At 43.1% G+C, this 25108-nt stretch overlaps 1 protein-coding gene and 2 long non-coding RNA genes across 7 annotated transcripts in view; 2 read left to right on the top strand and 1 right to left on the bottom strand.

Moving 5' to 3' along the window:
* Positions 1-12990: 12990 nt before the first annotated feature.
* On the bottom strand, positions 12991-23833 carry LOC129784420 (uncharacterized). The gene is made up of 3 exons (XR_008747135.1): positions 22533-23833; positions 16085-16169; positions 12991-15236 (listed from the first exon to the last, which is right to left on the bottom strand). It is a non-coding gene; the product is annotated as an uncharacterized LOC129784420 (long non-coding RNA).
* On the top strand, positions 15109-21067 carry LOC114010191 (uncharacterized). Its single transcript, XR_008747134.1, has 3 exons — positions 15109-15216; positions 17046-17124; positions 17399-21067. It is a non-coding gene; the product is annotated as an uncharacterized LOC114010191 (long non-coding RNA).
* The window catches only part of GLCCI1 (glucocorticoid induced 1), a 58354-nt gene continuing 54865 nt past the window's right edge, over positions 21620-25108 (top strand). For 2 of the 5 annotated variants that reach the window (XR_008747133.1, XM_055803394.1), the window contains exon 1: positions 21621-22568. Coding sequence is in view for 4 of the 5 variants with exons in the window: in XM_055803394.1 (XP_055659369.1) it covers positions 22109-22568 (460 nt within the window). In the remaining variant the exon portion in view is untranslated. Of the gene's footprint in view, positions 22569-25108 lie in introns of all 5 variants that reach the window. The other 3 variants (XM_055803393.1, XM_055803391.1, XM_055803392.1) reach the window with 3 other exon arrangements.

Raw genomic sequence — 25108 nt, 5'->3', positions numbered from 1 at the left:
TGCATGCTCTGAGATGGCTCCATGATTTGAACAGAAACATAATGAGTTGGAATTTTCTGGACACAGACTCCCAAGTTGAAACGCTAACATATATGCACCCCTTATGTTTAAATAGGACTTCACTGTAAGTGCTTGGCAAGCACAGACTCGAGCTGACGAGGTGCTGAATGTTCCTGTAAAGTCATTATCCAGGGATTTGTTATGGCAACTATATAATTATTATGTAATTGCTACAAAAGTGGGATTTGTCATAAAATCAGTTATCCTCTTATCCTGTCGATGCAGATCAGATAACAATACTTTTATTCAAGAATATCATCCAGTTACCTTCATCCGTTCACTCTCTGGATATACTGAAACAGTACAATAAATTATTCTGAAATGGCTCCTAATTCTCCATGCTTTGCCTTTTATACATGTAACTGTTGAGGAGACAGACTCTGCATTTTTGGGAAGATTTTTTTAAAAATTATTATTTCTAATTGAAAGAAAAACTCATCATGGAGTGAAACCTGAAACAAGTCGCTTCTGGGTTTGCATTATTTAAAAATGTAAAATAATGTAAAAAAACCCTTTCCACCTTTATTATTCCTTTTCAGCAAAGTAATTTTGAAAGCAAACTAAAACAAAACATTGAAATAGATGTTAATGAAAAACTCTTCTTTTCCTTCCAAGTCAAAAGTTGCCAGAATAGTAAAGCATGTGCAGTGCTTAAATTTTGATTACTATTGACTCCCAGTGGAAAATATTCTCAGTAAAACTGATTAGTTCCTTCTTTAAAACTAAGGAGAAAGATAAATAATGCTCAGTCAGGAAATGTCTTACCTATCCAAAAGGAAAAGCAACTATAAGGTTTTGAAACCTCGTTCAGGTGCTTCATCATCATTATCTGAGATAGCCTTCAAATCATGATTGCCACTGTTAGTGAGCTTCGTGATGAGGATTTTTATAACTGGAAAAAGAATTAGGAATGTGTGTTGTGTCTTGTGTATGGTGCACGTGCTTACATAACTTCTTCCTAATCACACCATGAGATGTAACACAGACTGGTTGTGCCTACTAAGGGTTTTGGTCAAAAGAAGCAGCACTGTTCACTGTACATTCTTCTGATATAACTTTATAGGACTCCTGTATTTATATAACTCCTACATTGAGGAGGTTTGTATTTCTGCTCCAAAGACAGTCATCTCCCCTAATCCATACTGTATTGAACAATTTGAAAATAACATTATTAATGGGAAGGTAGTCACCCACAGAAAGCATAATCAGATTTGATTTTAGAAAATAATAAATTGAGCACGTTGCCTGGATCTCAGTTGCCTATTTGCCTTTTACAAAAGGATATATGGGCTATGGATAATTAACAAACAAATAGTGTTATATTATTGATCTCTAATCTCCATGGTTACTGCGCTCCTCCAGTTTCATCTTGGTTCTATGTAATTAAGCCTTGTTGCACATGTGTACAGCAGTGCAAGCTAGATTAGGCTGGAAACACAGGAATCATTACAAAGGACAAAGAAGGAAATTTCCTTTATTTTGCACCATGGCATATCTGGCAAAGCTGTTACGTCTCTACATATGGTATTGGTGAAAATATGCAATGTTGTGCTCAAACACCAGAAGCCAAGTGCTTGTGAGTAACTGTACTGAAGTTAACAGTGTGCTGATTGGATTTAGGTCCTGATCTTTGTCCATGGTATTGTTATAGACCTTTCTGGCACTTTCTGCCTCTTGTCATACTGGGATCTGTAAGAATACCCTCAGCTTGAGAGTTGCTCTAACATGAGTTTAAAGTAGCAGTATTTTTTAAATTTTAAAGTATAGGTAATTTTAAAAACTTTTTTTTCTTCCTTCTTGCTGTATGAAAGACCCAGATGATCAGTGGGAGTGTTATTATTATAAAAATAATAAAAAAGCAACATGAAAGTATCTAGACATGCAATATTAAGTACCATAAAATTGAGCTTCCCCCCACCCACCCCCGCTCTGTTTTCTAGCTAATCTTGGACAGTTCTTGGAGCAACGCTATGGGGAAGTTTGAAGTAAACTTCAGTGAAGTTTACTTTTTAACAAACGTGTTTTGAATACTCTTCTATGTCACCTTTGAACTGACCTGAAGCAGGTTAGTCCTCTTCTAGATACCTTGAGTCCAAGCCATCTAACTACTTTGACATGTACATAGGAAATAGTTGGAGAAGCTTTTGCATCTTGAAATAACTCTTTTTTTTAAAAAAAAAATATCTCTCTTTTAGTCTCAATGCACCGATTAGTCTTTCACTTTTCCTTATCAGACTGTTTTCCATTTAATTTTACTTTCCCTGTTTCTGGATTCAATTTCCCCTAGCTTCATCTTTGTGGCACATTTATCCTGCCGCAAGCTGTTGGCCCAGGCCGTGGGTATCTGCTTTCCAATCTGACTGCCGAGGTCGCTGCTCTGGAGGGCACAGTCACCTTCACCACGGCAGCTGCCAGTGCCTCGCTGCCTGCGCCTTCTCCTCGCACTGCTGCGTAGTCTCAATCAGCAAGGTATCGCCTGCTAGCCTCGGCCATACTTTGGTACTCTGCAGCTTCTCTCCTCCCTTTCCATTTCTTAAAGGCCACATATTCCTTCCCAAATAAAGCACATTTATGATGATTTTTCTTGTTCCGCTGCAGGTTCACTCCCAAATATGGTACTTTTGGCATCTACCGTATCTCTTGAGGCTCCCGATGGAGTGGATACTCACAACTAGTAGCAGATATTACAAACAAAAATGGGATTTACAAAGAAGTTTGCAGAATGTTCTTCCACATAATTCATTTCAGAAAAAGTAGCAGAAATGAAAGGGTTTAAATACACAAAATCCCACAAAGTAGTTAAACCAAGATGCTTAGGTATTACTGTAGTCACGGAAGGACCATAAGCAACAAAGAAATCCACTTTTAAAACACCAAGTATATACAACACTATAGAAAACAAAACATTCAGCATATGGAAAGAGGATTTGTGAATGTTTTTGCCTAGATTAAATCCCCAAAGTTGAAAATAGGAGTCATTCCAGAACTGCATTTAGATGACACTTTCATAAAAAACAGTGAAGCAACAATATAATTCTATCTACGTTTCTGCACAATTGCATCATCCTCCCCCCTTCTCACCCCAAAGTGAGCCCAAATGAGCCCACTAGTGAGAACTGAAGATAAGAGTTTTCAAAGTAGAGTATATGGAAAATTACCATGAGATGTATGTATTAAAAATGATAAAAAATGGCTTCAGAAATCACAGTAGTTTGGTCTTCACTTCTTTCTAAATAAGAATAATAAATTGTAAAATATGCAAGGCTGGATCACATTAGAGAATTCTCATAAATTATGTATTACATAGTTGGACATTAAACTGTTAATACAGGAAAGCTTCAGAGCATGGGTTTCCAGTTTCCACTTTATGAATTTTTGTCAGCACAGCTTCCTGTGGTCAGATGACGTATCCTGTCACTGCCAGGCTTTTTTTCCCCCCAAATAATTGAATTTTAATGACACACAGAAACTCACACGCTGGTGTTTGGTTGAAATGCAGTGCTAGAGACCATTCCAATTTTTTGCTCCTGATTGCACCTTTGTGATTTCTTACTATATTAATTCCTGTAAACACATCCGAGTCTCTCACCGAAGACTTAGCAACGTGAGCCTTAATTAAACACATTAGTAGTCACGGAACAATTAAAGTCAGTCCTCATCAGAAAGAATTGGTCTGCAGGGAAGAGGAGACATACAGTCAGCGTACTGTGTGCTAGCACTTTATTTACAGAGGCCGCACTGAGAACCCAAAATCAAATCAGTAACAGTTTGCCTAAAGAAGGAACTATCGCGCCTCATGGATTGAGACACTAAAGTCTTCTTCTTGCCTATTATTCTTAATACACAGCCACTGTCATGGAACTTAATCAGAATTCATGAAGCTGCTAAAGCCAAGAAAGATTATTGATCTTATTAAAGATGTAACAGCACCAGACTGAGAAGAAGGGGCCTCCGGGGGCAGCCACAGCAGCCGTACCTCACTCCATGTCTAGCTGGCAGCTTCACCGCCGTGGGGAACCAGAGGCGTTTTTCTTCCACAGATCAGGAGCTTGAAAGCCTGGGCACAACTGCCCCGCGTTGAGCATCCGCATCTCTTTACCTATAGATTCGAAGTACGCCTTCCTAGTCATCATCAACAACATTTTAATTAACTTTGAAGACTTGATTCCTTCCTCAGTTAATCCTATCTAATGGTACTGAAAACAGAGGAGTGGCATAGGTGTAGCTGGATGGGAATTTAAAACTTGTCGTAGATTCCAAGGATATTACAGATGGCCTCATTTGACTGACACGGCTGGTACTAACACAGAAATCATCTACGTGTTCTTCTCTATCCTAGGGTGGTTTTTTTGCCATACTATTTTTAGAGTGCAAATTAATTGCTATATTTGTAGAAACTGTGGAGTGTTAACAGTGGGACTAGAGCTGTGCAAATTATTTTTTTGGATCAATTGCCAAACTGAAAAATTAAATAAAATTTGTGTAGACTGACCCAACATTTTTTTCATTTTTTCATGACAAAAAGAAAAACCTGAAGAAGCCTAATTTGAGTAAATTGTTCCTTTTGACAGGAAGTGAGCTAGTTTATTTAGACGTAACTAGAACAAAAGGATTCAAAGCGCTCAGTTCATGGAAATTTGTGGGAGTCAGGGGTTCCCCCTGCTGAACAGCTGCGTGGTCATGCTGCTTCACTCACTGAGATGCGAGAACCTGGGTTAAATTTTGAGGGAGCCTCCAGCCTCAGGAGCAGGGCGTTCAGAGCTGAACACTCCTCAGTCCCTGCTGCTGCAACTCTTCCATCCTACCTCTACATGAAAAACATGATAAATATTAGGTCAGTTGGAGCGCATCCCTGTAAACCAATCCCACCCCATCCCTCCCACAAACTCCTTACTTCTGACCCTCACATATTTTTTTCTCCTCTGCCAAGGGATGGAAAGAAGGATGGCAGCGAAGGAGAGACAGTGCCTCTTACCTCCCTTCCCCGGCCATGGAAGACAGAAGAGCCTGCAGCTGGACACCTTCAGGGCAATGACCTTGAGCTCCTCCTGACCTTCCCCCTGCCCTGCTTGTAGAGGTGCTGCTCCACCCTGGATGTTTCATTACGTACACAAAATACACCAGTATCAGAAGGAAGACCGAGGACCCCACCCAAGAAAATCTAATAACATGGCAATTAGGGGACTGAGTTAGGTAGGAATTAGAAATCTAAATTCAAATAATCTCATGAAGAGGAAGGTTTTGGCAATACAGCTCCCATATTCTGCATTGTTCAAGTGCTAGGAATTGCATCAAAAGGAGGTGTGAGCTTTTCCTATTCCTCCTCCAGCTTTATTTATCTAGGGAAAAGAGCCAGCTGAAACTATTTGGCAATTCTGATCCAGGTTTAAGTGGGGGGAAACTAAAACCAGTACTTTTGGTAATTACTGTAGTCATCTAGAACGTTCACCCAGCTGAACACCACAGTGGTATTCTTACAGCACACCTGTGCAGGCAGGATTGTCAAGTTAAACTAGAATTCCTTTTATCTCTGCACAGCAGGTGAAAATTAAAACTTAAAACCAGAAAGGAGTAACACAGATCTCCTGGCCAGCAGCCACTCTCTTGATAACAGGTGACATGCAGCTGCTCTTATTGGGGTAAAAGCTACTGCCAGAGAGGTAGGAAAGAATTTTTGGGTTCGTTCCTATTGCAAAAGGTGGCAGATCGGTGCTGCTTTGGCTGGGTGAGCCGTGCTGCTGGGAGGGATCCTTTCTGGCTCCCTGCTCTTTCCACAAATGGTCCTTTCTGTCGCAGTGCACCTGTGTGCGCCAGCCCAAACAGTTCCTCGGTTGGTGAGGGGGGACCACATCCTCCAGCGGGAAGAGAGGGGCCCGAGCACTTTTTCCCCTTGTTTGTTCTCCAGGAGCCTGTCACTGGAATCGGGCAGTGAGCTGGGCCGTGGCTGTGCGTGTGCTTACGTGCTTTGCAAGGAGCTCATGCTGTGCTTGAATTTCATGCTACTGATGTAATTCCCAGAAACCGTGGATCATGTTAGCCTTTCAGTTCTGCTGTGTTATTCGGGTATTGCCATAGTTTATTTTTTCACCTACAATGTATTTATTCTGTATTTATAATCTATCCAACCTATCTGGAAGACTTTTAGTTGTGAAAAGGAGATACAACTTCATCAAGAAAGTGATTGGAAAAAGGCCATCTCCCTCTTAACAAGTGTTTATGGAGTATGCCCCATACTTTTTTTTTCCCCCCATTGCAAAGATGAATTTTGTTTTGACTTTCCTACATGAGAAAAGCAAGCTTTTGCCTCTTACAACAGTCCTTTGAAATCAACCTTGATAGTTTCCCTGGAGTGAAGACTTATCTCAGCTTGCAGCTGTGGATCCAAGTCTGTCAAACCACATATGCCATGTATGTTTTAAGCAAATAATTTAATGCATAATGTCATTTACCTTCCATGTCTATTTGAACAGTTAAAAAAATAAAATTCTGTGGTATTATGTATTCACTGGGCTGATAAAACAATTTGCAGCATGGAATCTACTATATAAACAGTCAATACTTGACATGAAAACAAAAGAGGCTGCTCAAATGCAAGCTATCCTTTTGCAGTTTTTTGTGTGTCATGTACCCCTTCAAAATATTAAACATGAATAGAATTAAAAGTAGTTGTAAAGTGTTTTATTTCAAGACTGGAGCATCGTTCCAAGACAAGTAGTACATGAGTGAGGCCAGGCAGGTGGACCTCTGAAGGATTTTTTCGTAGGCAAGAAAGAGACCATGAAGAAGCTCTTTCTGATCTTCTGGATGTGATTGTAAAAAGACCAGCGAGGAGAGAGACGGTTTACTCTGAGGTGCAGCGGACGCTCTGTTTCCATCGATAATCCATGCAAGTGCACTGTGTGTAGAGCAGTAGCAGTCTCACACAAGAAATGGAAGATGATCTCAACATAAGCCGAGACAGAAAATATCCATTCAGGGAACAACAAAAAAAAAAAGACTACAGGACAACCACATAGTACATAATACCAGCAATAAGGATTCTTACAAATAAACACTTCAAAAGGGCAGAATTACCTTTGGTAGGAGTTCTTTGCCTTTCCAGAGTGAATGTACCAAATACATGTTCTGAGAAATCATAAATAATTAGAAACATCTAGGATTGATTTGGTAAAGCATCTTATAGGAAATCCATTGACATGTTTTATTGGTGCAAACAGCTACACATTTTCTCTGTGTATATCATACACTCAGTATCTCAGGAGAAAGATAAGGTATGCAGCTATAAAACTTAACTGGTAACTCTGACTCTTATCCAATTAATTTCTTGTAGAAGTTTCTTCCTTAAATAAGCCATGGACTATATCAGATCACCCTTATTATGTTGTTTTTCTATTGATGTACCATTACTGTTTAGAGATAGAATAACAGGCGATTGAAATCAAGGTTTTCTCTTTCTAAACTGCTGATACATAACAGAATTTGGCACACCAACTAACTTCCTTGGTTTTCTTAAAACTCTGTCATGTAATTACAATAAGCACTTCCTTTTCTCTCTGAATCTCTATGAAATCATAATAATGTCCTTTTATAATCAGTGTTTTTCTCCTAAAGATTCAGCTTTCCTTGTTCTTCAGAATCCTTTTAATTAAAGCATGCCCATAAAAGCTGGAATGTTGGAGGACGATGTTTTTGGAGCTGCTGCTGTGTACTTATGCGGATGCTGCACAACTTGAAAGAAAATCGTGGTTTCAAGACAAACCTAAAGGTCTTATGACAGCTTGTGCTGTACTTTTAATTTATGCTATTTTTTGAACATGTTAAATTTTAGTTTATACGTAGGCTCAGCCCAGTACTTTTCTACCAAGTGTTTAAGGCTGCTGCGGGGAGTGATGCACTACAAGCTATAATTTAGTGGCAGGTGGGAACTGCCTGAAATACATGTAACTTCATAAGTTATTCCTAAAGTGCTATTATTACCTGAACTCTCTCTAGTTTCAGCACTCAATATCCTTTCCTTCCCTCTGCACTGGGGTAGAAAGGCAGTGGGAGGGAAGCAAATTTATATTTTATTTCTGTGGCTGTGGAGCTGTTATCGCTGCTCGTGGCTCCTAAGAGCCCGTGCTAGCTCAGGGTACAGCTAGGCTGCCAAGGGCTGTGCTAGCTCTGGGCAAAGCTGGCATTTCCCAAGCACTAAGACATCCTCAGAAAGATGGTGCTGGACTACAGGCACACTTAATAAAGCCGATACACAAATACAAAAGGCCTGCCTGCCTATTACAAACATTTAAAAGTGAGAGGCGTGTATTAGTACAGTGCTCAGATGTCACAGTGATGTCCATTCGATGCACCCCAATGCCTGAATCAAAGGATCCAAGTGATCACGCCAGTGTATGTATTACCATTTCTAAATACATTACTTAAAACACTATTGCAAAAGCTAAACCAATGGGATCTTTGTTCTCACAAACTTTATAGTTGTTCTTTACATAGTGGCTTGTACAGCTATTCAAGTTCTCGAGTGTTTCTATGAAGCTAATACCAATTAAAATTCTTCACTTGCATATAATAAAGTGGGATACTTTTAGTGTTATTTAGCATAGCTAACTTGTGTATATGGAAAATAGCAATAAAGTACTGAAATTTAAATGTAATAAAATGTTCAATGGAAAATTGTAAATGAGAACTCTTTTTTGGAAAGTTTGCCACTTGAAAGAAGCAAAACTATTTTACTTGGAAGCTTAAACCTCCAGTGGATAGAATATTCCAGCTTTTTGGACTATTGGATGGACAAGCTGAGCTTCTAAATCTTTTCTACCCCCATGTGTCTGATCCCTGTCACTGCTAAAATTAAGCAGCAAAAAGCTTTTTTTATAGGTATGTAAGAATAATAAGCGGATACATGAAATGATGTTCACACAGCAGTCACGGGCAATTTATCACAGGGCTATTGAGGAAGCAGAGGAATGCCGGGGAGCTGGCAAAACACTAATAGCAGAAGTGGAGTTCCACTTGCATAAACCATAGGAATAGGACTTCTAATTTTTTTAAAAAAATCTCTTTATATTAACTCAAATGTTAATATACAATAGAGAGTAACATTTTTTGAAAATGTCATCTTGTTTTGATCTACAGACACACATTTCCTGAGTGGCAGAAGACAAAAATCAGCACGCTCATAATTCCTTGGAAAATAATCAGCTCCCAAACAAATTCATGATATTTAAACTTTTTGTCTCCATCCAAGGATTTTAGTATTATTTACAGTTCAGACATGAGATTGGGAAAAGTTTTTTACTTTTTACATATTTGTCAAATTGAATCAAATTGGGTAACGACTTCTCAATGTTTACAATCTAAAAATACATTTGTTTTGTAAAAGACATTTAATTTAAATAATGCTCACCTAAAATCAATTTCACACACTTCTGCCATCTTCTTATCCATGTTATCAGTTCTTTCTTTTTCAATAGAAGATCTCATCAACAGGTCCATATTCTTTCTCCTTCCATCCATTCTCCCGCTTTCCCCTCTCTCTCCGAATCCCTTATCCTGGCAATTCTTATCAGATTTTCATTTTACCCCTCCTCCTTTACCAGTAATCCTGTAATTTTCTATTTGTGGTTTTTTCCTTGTTCTTTGTTTTTCTTAACTCTTCATGGCTATCCCAACATACATATAAGGATGTCTGTCTCATCTGTATTTTTTTAAATCCTACATTTGACCTAGTCTTGTTCTCGTATTTCTGCTGAGTTTTCCTCTTGTCCGTAACTTCTCAACTAAAATAATGCATTGCCTGAAACAATTACCTGGATGGCTTTCTGCCAACTTTACCTTTTCTCCAGTTGTCTTTAATTTTGGCTGTGCATGCTTCACTCAGCTCTTCTGAGGTCACTATTAATGATGTGACCGAATTTCAGGACTCCTTCCACCTCCACAGCCTGTGACACTATTGATCGTGCTGTGACTCTGAAATCTTGTCCTCTCTTGACTCAGGGTCTTTTCTTGTTTTCTTTTCCAACTAATTGCCAACTCCTCAACCTTTCTTTCAGCCGTGGGAGATTTCCATCGTAGCTTTCTTTTTCAACAGATATCTCACCAGGCTCTATTTTTACCTCTTATTATTCTGCTCGTGTGTTTTCTTAGGTGACTTCTTGTGATTGCATCAGTGCAACTGTCATCTCTACGATGCAAGTTCTCCACTTTTCATTACGCATACCTGGTTTCCCCTTGAGCCTAAAACATTGAAGTCAAGATGACCTTCCTGAATCATTTTGATGATTGTATCAGCTTGTCTTTGTATCCTTTCCTAGCATTCCCCTTTACTGTCATTTTGAATACAAGTTAAGGGCATCCACTGGATGCTCATCTATAATCTTTTCTCGTATCTTACTGTGCGGTTCATTGTTCCAAGCTGAAGATGCCATTTCCAGTTGCCCATACATCTTTTTCTCTCAGAATTTCTTTCATTTCATGCAGCATTTTCAGTGGGGTGTGCTCTTTTTAATTTATTTGTAGATTTGTAAATATGCTGTGTTCTATGTTTCACAGTATAGATATCTAGTCTATACAAAATACATACTCTAACTTCATTCTTGCTCCCTTTTTCCTGTTTTTTACTTCAATTTCTCTTATAAATATTACAAGCCCTTGGCTTTAAGAACTGCCTTTTTGGGTGTGCGCAGTAAGCAGTACAATATCCCATGACACAACAAATAATACTAATTTATATTTTTTAGCTCTACTTACATGACACTGATGAGATTTCCAAAAACACTTACTCTCCCCAGACACCTGTAGCACCATATACACAACAATACAACTCAGCGCTAAATAATGTGATGGCAAAAAAGTAAAGTTCAAAGAAGTCAGATGGTTTTGAGGCATTAATACTGTGGCATGTCAGCCCATTTCATTGTATTAAAATAATGTTAAAATATAGTTTGAAAACCAAACTTATGCAGTATTACACTTCAGTCCAATCAAAATCTTTTCAATAATCAGGATTTCATGCCTGTTTTTAGGATAGTGAGGCAGATAGAGGTTTCCACTGCTGTCAGTCAGAGCTGTGTATATTAGGAGAGGAAAAGGAGATGGACAAATACTTATGTTCCATGTACATACAATGCCAGACATAACAGGATCACAGTTAACCACTAGGTCACCCAGGTGCTATGACAGTAAACGGGAAAAACAGTTGAATTGAAGTTGGTTAGGGAATATTTAAATTTAATTTCTTAAAGGCATGAGAATCCCAGGCCATTTCAGATCAGCATATTCTAATTTTATATAAAACCAAAAAAACCCAAAACCCAAAACTCAAGCCCCCTGGATTGCATAACTTACAAATCACTTCAAGGGAGTTCAGTGTGAAAGGTGATGTGAAAGTGCAAGCTGTTAAACGCTGTCGCAGCTGACTGAGCATTTTGTTTATTCTCTAACCAGACTCTGCTTCAGGACTCTGCACCACAGCTAATTAACCATAATGCTTTATAATTGTATAAACAGAATATATAATAGATCTGTATGATATATAATTAATTCTGCCCTTAAGGAAAGCTTTTGTAAGTGAAACCATGTGCTGTTTGAGAACTGCCTCTTTATGTTCTCCCTTACAAGGCAGGTATACTTCCCTGCCAGCAGAGCTCAGGGAACATTCTAGAAAATAATGTTCGTTAAGGCCAGCCAGGTGTTTTCTTGCAGGACTGACTACTGGGCGCCTCATCTCCAAAACAGAGGTGGTTGCAGATGCCTCTGCTCCTTCCTTTAAGCAGCCTGCAGTGAGGAAAGGGGTTTCAGTACAGAAATTTGTCTGGTTCAAAAAGATCAAGCTCACTTGCTGTTGTCATGCAGCAGTCACTTGTTTCACCTTGAGTTTTATTGGCCTTACTTTTCTATGTTTTTTTGTGTATTAAATTCCAGGCTTGATTTCGTCATTGCTACTGGACCTGCAAGACCAGAACAGAACCCCAAACACACATAAATATTTCGTTCCTGGATTATGACCCATAAATAAGCACAGCCCAATGTGGTTAGAGAATGATCATTCCCCCATCTGGTGTTTGATGTGCTTGTCATTCCCTTGCAAAAAAAAAAAAAAAAAAAAAAAAAAAAAAAAGACACACAGGAGTTCGGGAGACCTGGGGGATCAGACACCTGATTTCATTAGATGAGGACCTGCTTCCTTGACGTGGCAGAACAGGCAACATCCCTCTTCAAGACCTGTTCAATCAAAGGCGTGGAAGTGCCATAATTCCCCTTACATGGGGGCTGGAGCTTCGTGTGTCCCTAGCTGTGGCTAGTAGAGAAGTCGTGAAACGCCAGGCTTAGCAGAGCTGATTCACTCTGGTGAAAGACTCCACTAGGCTGTTTTCAAAGAAAACCTATCATTGTAAGATGCTAATCAGAGCCAGCAGCCATCCAAGCACCCCAAGGTAGGAAACTCCCATCTACCTGGTACACTGCTCATGGTCTAGCTGGAGATCTATTTCCCAGGACCACGGTACCTTGAGGCATTGGTTCACACTCTGGACATCTTAAATGTACATGATACAAGAAGTTAATATGAAGATAAGTTGTTTGCTGAAAGAAAGGAAGAAAAAAGAAAGAAAAAAAAGAGAAAGAGTGAGCAAAGAGAAGAAGTGTCCTTGATCTAGCCACCACTCAGCTGAACAGGAGGCACAGGTTCACATTACCCTCCTCTGGAATGATAATCACACCCTTCCTCAAGCCTGACACACCACTGGGAGGATTATCTTTGCATGGCAGCCTAGATCCTTCTGACTGATAAAGCTGCTGTATCTGAGAAGTATTTGGCAGAACTGTCGCCATATACACAAACAGAGGCTTGGTATGGGGAGTAGTCTGTATCGGCTTTTGTGCCCTCCAGATCATCTACATAACTTGTAGAACAAAACACACGATTTCCTTGAGGAGCTTTGAGGTGGTTTTATTGATGGGTTTCCAAACCTTTTGAGGTAACATTTCTAAAATAACAAGCTTTTTCTGCCTCTATTGTTTTCCCACCCACATCCACTTCTGAATTCAGAGCTGTCTTCCATCCCCTTGTGAGATAAGAAGTCACAAAAAATTTTTTCCCTCTTCTTTCCAACATTAAGAGATGCATCTTCTTCTATCCTTGCATGATTAACTGCACTTCTTACTCCCTTTCTCTATACTTCTTATGATAAGTTATCTCACATATCCTTTTTCCAAATACATTTACTGTTTAACGTTCCTTCTCACGTAACAGAGATACACCCTGCTGGAAGAGCCAAAGCCATAACTCTGTACTATAGGAGAAGGTCTTTCCCTTGAGACGTTTTATCCTGGGCTTGTAACAACTGAACAATTACATTAGAGTTGGTTTCTGTATGGTGACACTGATTTCAGCTGTTTATTTGAATGTAGTAATTCCATCTCCACCAGTAGTGGTTACATTATATGTCAAGCATCAGGAAAATTACATGTGCCTACATCTGCCTGGCTGGCCAGTCAAAGATGGCACATGAGAAGCTTGGAAAGAATTTCTTCAAGTAATGTGTGGGCTTTTTGTCCTTTAAGACTATGAAGAATCTGAAGAAATTATCCAAAAGATGTATTTCATTGGAACTGCTCTGATCTCTTAGAGAAAGAACTCTTCTTTATGGGCGAACAACACATATAGATAGATTTGCCAAATAATGCTTTTCTTTCCAAGGACCCATAAATCTCAGATTACTCTTGAGAACAATAAATATTGCAATAATGCTGCTCTTGATTACAGGCAAGAATAAAACTGCTCTGACTGGTAGTGATTCCATAATTATGTTTGATTACAGACATGCTCCTACTGTACCGATGCAAAGGGGTTATTTGTTGCCTTCTATCAGTCTTCTGGATTTCACTGGAGACCAAGAGCACACCATGCCAGCACACAGAGCTTACTCAGCTGCCTTCCTTAGAGCTTTGTCACTAAAGCGTAACATTTAACAGCAGGAGCTCTGAAAGTCATGTGTGCAAAACTTTTTATGGAACTGTAATTAAAACACTATGTAAGTACATCAGTGATGGGCAGTTTCTAAGAGGATCCTGAATTTCAGCAACTCTTGAGGGCTCAATCTTGCCAATAAAGTTTTACTTCATGGTGCAGGGGCTAAAGTTACTCATGCATTTACTATGTTACAGCAAGAACCAAAATAATAATGAGAAAAAACTACAAACTATATCCATAATATTGTCCATGCTTTCTACTACTGCAGAACTTAAAAAAAAAGAAAAGCTCCATTAAGCTGAGTAGCCCTCCCTCTGTCAATGAACAACAAAAAAAATCATGCCTTACAATTTATTCTCCAGTGTTTTGTTTATTCGGTATTAAATGACTCATGGAATAAGGTTTCCACCTCTCCCTGTGGGAAATTATCCCAGCTGCTGAGACCTACCAGCAGTTCCCTTTCCTTTGTCTCTCTTTTAATGATGCCTAAGTTTTGCATTCTATTTTAATTTGGGATGTAAAAGCTACAAAGGAATTTCACATCCCCAAACCTGCTTTTAAATGCAATTAAGGCCCTAACATGAACCCACAAACCCACGGAAACATACAGTTAAACCAGAAATGCATCATGTATTTCACTTAAATACCATGCCACCTCAATGGTACACTTTTAAGCTAACTGCATACTTCCTCATTTTTACAGGTTTGTCCCTTAGTGTTATGTAAATACACTTTTATTGTATGTAAATTAGCATCAGGTGAATTGTTAAAGCCTGTTTTATAGCTGTCACACCAAGAAACCACATTTACAAGTAAGTATCTGTTCTACAGGCGAATATATTACCTGCCTGGAAATAATAATTATTTCCAGTATTTTGTCTCAGTGCTGTGACTCTGCTCTGTCCCTGTAACCCGTCACAGAAGCTCTCAAAATGGATCATCCTTATGAAAAGTATCAGTCACTTAGAAAGAAGCAAACCCTAAAATTATTTAAACAATGTGGTGCTCTAATACATTTTTTTCTTCTTACCAGGCTGCAAAATCTATTTAACAAGAGAATATTATCCTGCTTTAAAGAAGTAGAGAGAGCACATTTACTTCCCAGTAGTGGTTGTGGAGTGCACTGTGTCACTCAACAGCATCCCTTTGGCTGGGGAAGGAACAGTGGTGCCAAGCTCCAAATAAAGGTTGGTGCTGTTTGTTGTGCCTAGGAACAGAGATGGTGGTGAACAAGGCTTTATTTGTGAGAAAAAGCAAACTAGGATAAATAGAGAGAGAGAAGAAATCTAGAGGACTCTCTGAAACGGAGGCTGGATTTCCCAAACCCTCAGATTTGCCTTTTAAATCAGTATTGTCAAAATGTACCCTTATTAACACCAGCGCAAACCTGACAGCTAGGGCACTGGGGTGGTAGGGGCATTCACAATTAATGTAGCCCAAAAAGGACAACAAAAAACCCAGATACGGACCAAATCAAGAAATCTTAACAGAAAGATGTCAGGGACTCTACTATCAGGCACTTATAACTGTTGTAATGGATCATAATGGCTGCAAATCTACCTCGTTAAGGGGATGCTGTTCATTTAAAAAGTAAAATGCCATATAAATCACAGTACTATACAGCACATTCGTGCTTTCCTAATATCCTTAGCAAGGTAACTGCCCATATGAAATGGTGCCTTTCCTTTCATTTATTATATTTTGTATGATTAGCAATAAATATCACAATATAAACATTTCAAATTCTACTGGTATTTGTTTACTGTTTCTACCTTTTTTTAATTCCAGGTGCTACTGCTGTACATACTTAACATAGAGTAACTAATCTACTCTGAAAACATAATTTCTTTCCACACAGATGGTTCTATGATGTAGCAGGAGGTTGTTTTATAAATAGGAGGAATTATTTTCATTATATCTTTGCAACATGAAGTGTGTCATTATTTAGCTATTATAATAAATATTTTACAGATAAGACAGTGGCACAAGGAATTAAGGTAAGAAATGCTAGAAGTGTCCATTACATTTGACATGTCAGGTTATCAGAACACTTACCATTTTACACTGTTTCAATCAGCTTCACTTTGATGTACAGCAACCACACAAATTTGGCCACAAGCATCCTCCTCATGCTAATTGCCTAGAAATAGAATAAAGAGAAAACAAACCTGCAAAAGCCGTCAGCTACTCCTGTGACAAGACTTGGTCTCGGTCCTAGCTGTGCAAATTGGATTTTTTTTCCCAGATGATGAACTGGGGAAAGGGGATGGAGGTGGAGATTGAGGCAAGTGACCAAAATTAGAACAGTAACTTAGGGCAGGGCTGCTGATTGGAGAAAACAGCTTCTCACAGGGTATGGTCTGACACGGTTGACTTGTTAGCTAAAGGAAAGTGCTGAATGAAATTACCTGTACCAAAGGATAGAACGAAAAATTTCAGACTGAATGAGAAGCCTAGAAACAAGGATTGGCGAATTCAGCTGTGAGTTGAACGTTCGCCTTTATGCTAAACCAGATGCCTAAGGAATACATAATTCAAAAGTCCCAAGTGGTTGGCCTATTTTCCTGAAGAGGAGAAAAAGATGTAGCAGCAGGTCTGATTCCAAACGAGATAAAATTTTGTTATAACAAAGGTAATGGTTAATGGGCAGGTTCTGGTTTAAGTGAGTTATTCAGTATCACAAAAAAGCTTCTGGCAGACAGGAAAAGAAGACAATTATCCAAAATGGTATTCAATTTTCTTAAGGGAAAATCTTACGGTTCTTATTCTGTAGTTTCCTGGCTTGTTCATTATGCAGTCCTTACTCACAGCAACAATCTTGTGCATGAATGAGGTACAGTAAGAAGTAGCTTGACTAAAATGACACTAGAATACCTTTCTTGCTGAAATTCAATGTTAAACTTAATTCTGAAATTTTCCAGTTTGTGAGTATTCATAAATACTACTCTGACCTAGTATACTTTTTGAATCCATAGGTCTAACATTTGTTTACTTAATGCCTTTTCCCCATCTCCAGGAAAACAAAGACATGAGGAAAGGAAATCTAATGCTTGACCACATGTCTGGCCCTAAATTGGATGATCAGCAATGTGAAGGTAAGTCCTTAGTAGTGGGTTTCCTTTTGTTGTCGGACGATAACTTGAGCATGTAGAGACTTGAAACTCATCGTGAGTTGGAAGCGCTGTAAGTGGCACTGAATGGGGAGGCAGAAGTTTTGCCTGCCTTTACCTGTCCCATTTTGGCTCCTGCTCTCCTTTGTTCTCTGTGCCTGAATCCTGGCCCTCCTACCCCATTCCCAAACACTTTCCTTCTTATTAATATCTTTTTAAATGTCTTTTCCCATTTCTCACTCCTCTGCATTTCACCTAGACCTCTCTACTCCAGTCTCTTCCCTGGTGACTGCCAACAAATCCAGCAGTGGGGATGACTCTGCCTCAGCAGCCCTGGAGAATTCAAGGGCACAACTGCAAGGTAAATTCCAAAAAGCCTGTGGACTGAAAGTGCTCAGCTGATCTGCAGAGGTCATATCCGTGCCACAGAACATCTGGGAGCTGTGAGAAGATGCAGTGTGGTTGATGAAGATGATGTCCAGCTGTCAAAAAAACCTGTAGTAAAAATAATTCCATGTATTTTGTTTTTCCCATGACTGGCTTGTTCTAGCTAGAACTTTTTTTAAAGGCAAAATAGGCCAAACCCTAAACCAACACCTCCACAGCCTGAGACAGACATTTTCTAGGAAAATGTGCCACTCCTGCTTCAGCAGAGCTATTCAGTGCCCAATAGCAGCATTTCACATGGGGGCCCTAACTACAGGTGGTGCTCCCGTTCCCGCCTAGGGATGCGGCAAGTGCACAGTGGCAAGCTTAGTATTGTTACTGGAGAGCTGTACCTTGGATTGTTTGGGGTTGCTCTAGTCTTCGGCCACAGCTCATGATTTCTAGTTGTCTCTTTCAGAATATTACAGGGATGTAAGTACTTCATCTTGTTATTTTTCTCTTCCCAAATGTAATATTCTCAATACAAATGTAATATTCTTTACAAATAAGTGAAATACAGGGTACAGGGAATGGATCCAATGATACACGAAGATGAATGCACCCTTTCTCATTACTGTTTTGTGTTAGGTGCTGTGTGAAAACCCCAGGGATGGTCACAAAAGACTTGATTCTAAGTGGAGTGGGCAAAGGGCAGCAAAGAAAACATAGAGGGAGATAAGCGAGACATAAAAATAATGAAACAACCAGGTAGATACACTGGGAGTGCAGTATTCATGGCCTTATGCCCAGGCAAGCGCTTAGAAACAAAAGACATGTCCAGATCTGAAGAGCTTTTTTCCTCTCTAAAACCCTGAAGTAGGAACAAAGTAAGCATTAGGATTGCACTGTGTATAGTGACTGCTGAAACCTTCTCTGTTTCTGTGGCTCATGATACTCAAGTAAACCTGTTTCTGCCCTCAAGAGATGAACCCATTAGCAACTGATAATAGTGGGAGAAATGTGTGTAGCTTTGCTCCACACTTGCCTGTTGTTGCCCTACTCCTTGAGTTCACTCCCTTGCTCCCACGCTCTTGCTGTGATGTATAATTTCTACTGCTTTCAGGATGTCTCTCCCAGAAGCTGCGCCTGTGTCTCGCGGAAGGATTTAAGTTTCAGAAATACCCGTTACCTCCAGTGTAAACTCCTTTAAGCACATCCCATCTGATGAGGTAGTTTCTTAAAATAGTAATGAGAAGCAAGAAATGCCTCTTATGTGGCTTTTGAAAAGTTATCTCAAGGTATTTAAGGCACACATGGGTTTTTGAAAGATACGAAGATTCTGATAGGAGCTGGTTTTGCTTCACTTTCCCTGTTGTATCCTGTGAATATTACAGAACAATGGTATTCCCTGAGGGAAGTACTCTGAAACCTGGACCAAAAACATAATGAAAAATTCAGCAGTTGGCATACCACTTTAAAATAAAGAAGAATATTTCCTTCATCTCTTCCGAAATCAGTTTCCTGGGCACATGGCACGGTGTTGTTACACTATGTATGCTAATTCTAGTTAAGAAGGGGATGAAGACAGAAATAACTTTTGGGGAGCGAAGCCTCCCCTGTACAGCTGTCGATGTGTCTGGTAACAGTTTGACTAGAGGCGGCCCCAGTGGATCTTTTCCTCTCTGCTTGCCTTGAAGGTGATGTTCGGACTGTAAGGTTGCGGCAAGGTCCCACGCTTGTTTGGAAAGGAAGACTTGCTACTGGTATTTTACACTGCCATGTCTTATGGTTTGGGTTTTATTGTTGTTGTTATGGGGCTTGCGGGATTTTCTTCACGTTGCACGTTTACCTTGTCTTTATGCATCTCTTCCTCCTATACAAATATCCCACTTGTTTTGATGGGAAAGAATGTGGTAGAAGTACCTGCAGGCATTGTAGAATAGTGTCTGAACAGCTAAATCCAAGAGTTATACCAGTTCCTCTTTCTTTTAGTCTGCTGTAAGACTGAGCACTGTCAATAGCTGCAAAGTATCAGCTATTGCCCTAGTCAAAGACGTACCTTCTCTCGCATCAAAATCACCAAATGATTTTCGGTCTATAAGATGTTACCGTATCAGCACTGTTATCCAACAAAGTTACAGATACAAAAAAAGTGTGCTTACTGTTTAAAACACTACCGATGTTAGTGTGGGCAGACTACCTCTACAGGTGAATGCTTTCCAGCCATTTTGATCCCAGTGCAGTGAAGCAGGAAAAATAAACTAGATAGACTTCATAAACTGTGATTAAGCACGGTGCAAAAGCCTTGGGGGAATAAGTCTCTACACCACAGTTATACAAACAAATTTGGCTCATGCTAGTAGGAAAAAAGAAAGACTGGACTAATGGAAAAATACATGATGTTTTTTCTTAAAATTAATTTACATGAGTGGCTTTGTTGGCCGAGCACATGTTCATGTGGATGTAGGGCGTATTATTCCAACTCTTTCTGTAGCATAACCACAGTGACTGCAGCACACGGTGCTAGTGCGAACAAAGTCTCGTTAACAGCCCATGAACAAAAGCATTTTCCTAGAATACGCTTTCTCATTGTTACTGTCGACCGGTTCCTGGCCTACCAAGGGATAAGGCTAGGTAGGTACGGACAGCTTTGTAAGTATAGAGTGAGAGTAGTAATCGAAGTGTGCTAGAAGTGTATCATATAATTAAAAAGAGTGCGTGGGACAGAGTTAATTTTGTGACCCTTTTTTCTTGATTACTGATGAACTGGAAGGCAGTGTCTTATATAGTAGATTACAGGTTGTTAAATACCACCCATTCTACTTCTATCTATGTTCTCCATCCTTTTTGTTCTCTTAAAGCCAGCACTCTGAGAGGCTGTCACACTGAGCTGGCTTCCTCCACTAAGCAGGACTCGCTGCATTTTTCCTTAACCTCCATTAGCATCCTATTTTTGTCAGATCCAACATAAATACTGCTCTCTTGATGGACTCAGCTGAATTTATCTTTCTGATCTTATAGACATTTATCTTCTTAGCTATTAAGCTACTCAACCTTTATTTTCTTTCTGTCCCATTCTCTCGTGTTATCAATTCATCTACTGGGAGCTTTCTCCTAGAACAAAAGCACTTTTCTTAATACTACTGTACAACTTTTTATTTTCCTCTTGACATTCTCCGGGAAGGGTTTTTGGATCTACATGAGCAAAAAATTCATACAAATTCCATATACACTTCTACGAAATGCTGAGACTACACTTCACTGGAATTTGAAGAACATCTTGATCTTTTGGCAAAAAGAAAATTACTGTAAAGGCTTGACAGTCACATGGATGGATGTGAACAAAGTTCACCGCGGGTAACTCTGGCCCTGTTTCTGCACCTTCCCCGCACGGGAGCGGGGGAAGCCGGGAAGCAGCGCATCGCCCGGGATGGGGGCGACTGCGAGCCTTGGCTCAGGTACCCGCTCCCCTTCGTACCGAGTCGGTATCCTCCTGACATCGACTTCAAACTCAAGGGCTTATCTTGGCCCCTTCGCGGGTCAGGCCGCCCGGGAGCTGACGTTCTCCCTTTCCGCCCCCTGCCAAGCAGCCCAGCTGCCCACCCCCTCGGCCCCGCCGGCGCGGGCACCCCACCGCAGCGCCTCCCGGAGGCCGCCCGGGCGGCGGCAGCTCTGCGGGGAGAAACGGGCCGCAGCCCCGGGAGAGAAGCGCGACGGGCCCCGCGGCCCCGCCCGGCCAGGCCGCCTCTCGGCCGCCTCTCGGCCCCCGCAGCGGCCGCCGCAGACCGACAGCGCCGGGGCCACGTGCCGGCGCAGGCCGCGCGCCCGCCCTCCCCGCACCGACGGGCGCAGCACCGCCCCCGCGGGCAGCACGCGGGCCCAGCGCCCCGGGGCCGCCTCCCCGCCCCTGCCACATCCCACTTCCCTCAGCCCGCCTCCCCGCCGCCGGCGGGCCCGCCCCGCCGCGCCGCCCCACCCCCCGCCGCGCGGCCCCGCGCTGCCATTGGTTGAGAGCGGAGAGCGACGGGGCCGCTGGGCAATGGAGCCTGCGCTGGCGCGGTGGTGGCGCCCAATAGGCGCGCGTGCTGCCGCCCCTGCCTGTCGCGGCCGGGCGTCGGGGCTGCGCGTTGCCATTCGGAGGCAGGGCGGCGCGGGGAGCGGATGGTGCTGGCTGCGGCTGCCGGGCGCTGGCGGGGGCAGGAGCAGGAGCTGGCTGCGAGCGCCTCCCCCTTTCCCCATCCTACCCCCTCCGGCTGCGTGCGCCCTCGTCGCGCCCCGCCGCCGGCCGCCCCGAGCCGGCAGCGCTGTACGATGTGAGCGGCCGCGTGGCTCGGCAGCGCCCCCGTGCCCACGACGCTGGGGCGGGCAGCGATGGCCAGAGCCTGGCGTGGGAGCAGCCGCCGTCGCCGATAGGAAGCGCCGGGGGCAGCTGGGCAGGCGGCGCGGAGACTCCCTCGGGCCGTGAAGCGCTTGTCCCGCCCCGCCCCCTCCCTCCTTCCCCCCCTCCCCCCGTGGCTCGTGCATGCGGGGCGCCGGGGGCCGAGCCCGGGCCCCCCGCAGCCGCCGGAGCGAGTGACCCGCAGGGTCCTGCGCATCCCCCGCCATGTCCTCCTCGTCTAGCTCCTCGCAGACCCCCCCGTCCCACCACCAGCCCACGCCGCAGAGGATGAGGCGCGGCGCCGCCGGCTCCCCGACTGCCGGCGGCGGCACGGCCGGGGGCCCCGGTAACGGCGCCGGGGGAGGTGCGGCGGGGACCAGCCGGCTGCTCCAGCCCATCCGAGCGACCGTCCCGTACCAGCTCCTGCGGGGCAACCAGCACAGCCCGACCCGGTCCCCGTCCGCCTCGGTGGGCAGCAATACGGCGGGGCCGGGGGGCGGCGGCGGGGGTCGCGGCGGAGGCAGCCCGCCGCCGCCCAGCGCGACGCCGCCGTTGGCGGTGGGAGGCGGCGCGGCGGAGCCGGGCAGGGTGAAGGGCAGGCAGCGGCGCTCGCCGGAGAGCGGCGGCGGCAGCAGGAGGAGCAGCTCACCTGAGAGACGGAGCCCCAGCTCCCCGGTGTACAGAGGTAAAGCACCGGGACATAAGCCGGCGTCCCTCTTCCCCGGGGGTGCTGGCGGGGCTGAGGCCGCTTTGCCTCCGGGCGCCCCCGGCCTCGGCTCCGCGCCGTGTGTGGGGTTGCGCCCGGTCCGCCCCGGGGCCAGAGAGGGTGGGAGCCCGTGGGACTGCGGCCCGGCCCGGCGAGAGCCTTCAGCAGGGGCGGAGGGGCGAGGGTAAGCGCTAAACCTTCCCCTGCCAGGAGGGCTGCCGGGCGGGCGAAAGCACCTCGTCCCGCCGCCTTCCCCCGGGCACGGGGGCGAGCTCTTAAATGTCATCCACCTCCTCGGGCGAGGTGGAGATCCAGCCTGGAAAAACACCCCTGGCCTCCCCCTGCACCGGCACCGGGAGGAAGTGCCGCCCCGGCGGAGCGGCGCGGGGAGGAGCCCCCCCGCCGCCCCCCGCCCTGGGGTACCGCTGGCGGCCCCCCCGGCCCGGCCGGTCCCGCCGCGGAGGGCAGGCGCCGGGGCCCCAGCGGCAGCGCCCCGGCCCCTCAGCACGGGCTGGGGGAGCGGAGGTAATGGGGGGACGCGTCTAAAACTAACCCGCTTCCCTGTCTACAGGTGTGATAATGTCGTGCGGGTGGCTAATGGGTTAAACTCGTATCTGGGGTGTCACAGTCCAGTTCTTGCGAGTGTGTGAAAACCGAGCCTCAGACGCGCTTCCTTTCTGCACAGCTCGGTTTCTTAAAACTTGCGTTTTTATAACGTCTTGGGTTAAAATATGTAGTGTTCTCAGGTAGAGACCCCAAAATAAAAGAGAAATTCCCATATTGAGATGCTTAAAAACAAATAACACAGTCTGAGTCCTTGTGATACTCAATACTGAGTCCTTGAGACTGTGTTTTAAAAAAATTAAAATCCCAACGTAGCCAAAATAGGCCTGCAAAGTTTAAAATGTAAAATTGATTCCCAGCAAGTCCAACTTAACCTGCGTCAGGTTGTCTGTTAAATTATTGAATGTGTTAAAGTGGCAGTGGCCATCTTACCTCCCCCGCTCCCTCTGCCTTCCCCCATCACTTTAGCAGCTGAATGAATCGGACTAAATGCACTTTTTATGTTATCCTGCTGCAGCTATCAGATATCGCACATCATCTCTTTCTGGGTTCAGTGTGGTTCAATACCCCTGGCTTGTTCTGTCCCTTAAGTCTTACTGTGTTTCATTTCTGTGGCAAATTGTGGTCTGTGTTCGTTGCCAACGTGTTTTGTAGCAGTGGAATCTGCTACCTCCCCCCCCCCCCCCCCCCCTCCCCTCCCCTCGCCCCGCGTTGTAATGTGTAGCAAAACCTTACAATCTGTAGTATTTGTAACTTTGGCAAATCTGTCATCAGAATGATCCTGGGACACGGGCAATATTTTGCAAACGAGCAAAATGTCCCTGCCAGTTATGTGTGGAGTTAATTTACCCTATACAGTATCTGTGCTTATGCAGATGACCAAATAGGTTCTGTTGTAATCTGAACAGAGATACTTTATAACTACTCAAAAAGATCATCTGTTTATGCAGAAGTTTTTGCATGCTTGAAAATGGAACTGAGCTTCAGTGGTCTTGCTTCATCCAAGCTCTACTTAAAATTTTAAAGATGTGTTTCCTACTGTGTGAAGTACTGAATGTAGGCTTCCTTATTTTCCTCCCTCTTTAACCTTTGGAAAGTGGTAATGGGAAACTAGGCAAAACAAAAAAAATAGGTGCATATGAATAGCGATGTTATTTCATTATGGGAACCTGGAGGAAAACATTGTAGTGGTGCAGTGTATAAAGGTCTATGCTTAAGGTGTATGGAAGAGAGAGAAATGTGGGCAGTTACCTGCAAGCAGGGAAAAACACTGCAAAGCTGTGAAGTATTTTATTATTACATATTAATTTTTTGTTGGAGGGGAAACTTTAATTTTAGAAAGTGGTTCCAGGCTTCTTCATCTGTGGGCTATTTTAGCCTTAATAAATCAGACTGTAAATTAGTACCGAATGACTTTTCTGTCATTAAACTTGCTTGAGCTTGCCTCATGGTGAACCACGTTAGCAGCATACATGGCTTGATTTGGTTTAATTGAGTGCAATGTATAAAATCATAAATGGTCCGTCAAGAAATGCACCCTGTAATCTGTATGCGCTGCGAGGAATTTTTCCCCCTCCTCCAGGTCAAGCCAGCTGCTGCTGCAGAAGCTGACATCCTCTAGCAAATCCTGAATGAATGAATGAAAACAACGTGATCGCCCTAATAATGACCACAATTGCACACGTCAACAGCTTTATTTTACCAAAATACAGGCACCATTTTCTAGCAGGCGAGGGTAATAAGATACCCTGTTTCTTCAGTCCTGCAAATGAAGAAAGGTTACCAACACCCCCCCCCTTCCCCCCCAAAACCTAGAGCTGTTTTTACACTATTTGGAATATAGTTGCATGCCATAGGGCAGGATTTTGTCTTTGTTTCCCTGCTTGTTCTTAGCGTTTTAGTACATGATGTACAGATAATAAAAAGGATGTTTGTAGTCTATATGGTGATGGTAG

The sequence above is a fragment of the Falco peregrinus genome, chromosome 5 (assembly GCF_023634155.1).
Source record: "Falco peregrinus isolate bFalPer1 chromosome 5, bFalPer1.pri, whole genome shotgun sequence".
NCBI classification, from domain to species: Eukaryota; Metazoa; Chordata; class Aves; order Falconiformes; family Falconidae; genus Falco; species Falco peregrinus.
Note: the sequence above shows the minus strand (reverse complement) of the source record. Positions and strands in the feature narration are given on the sequence as shown.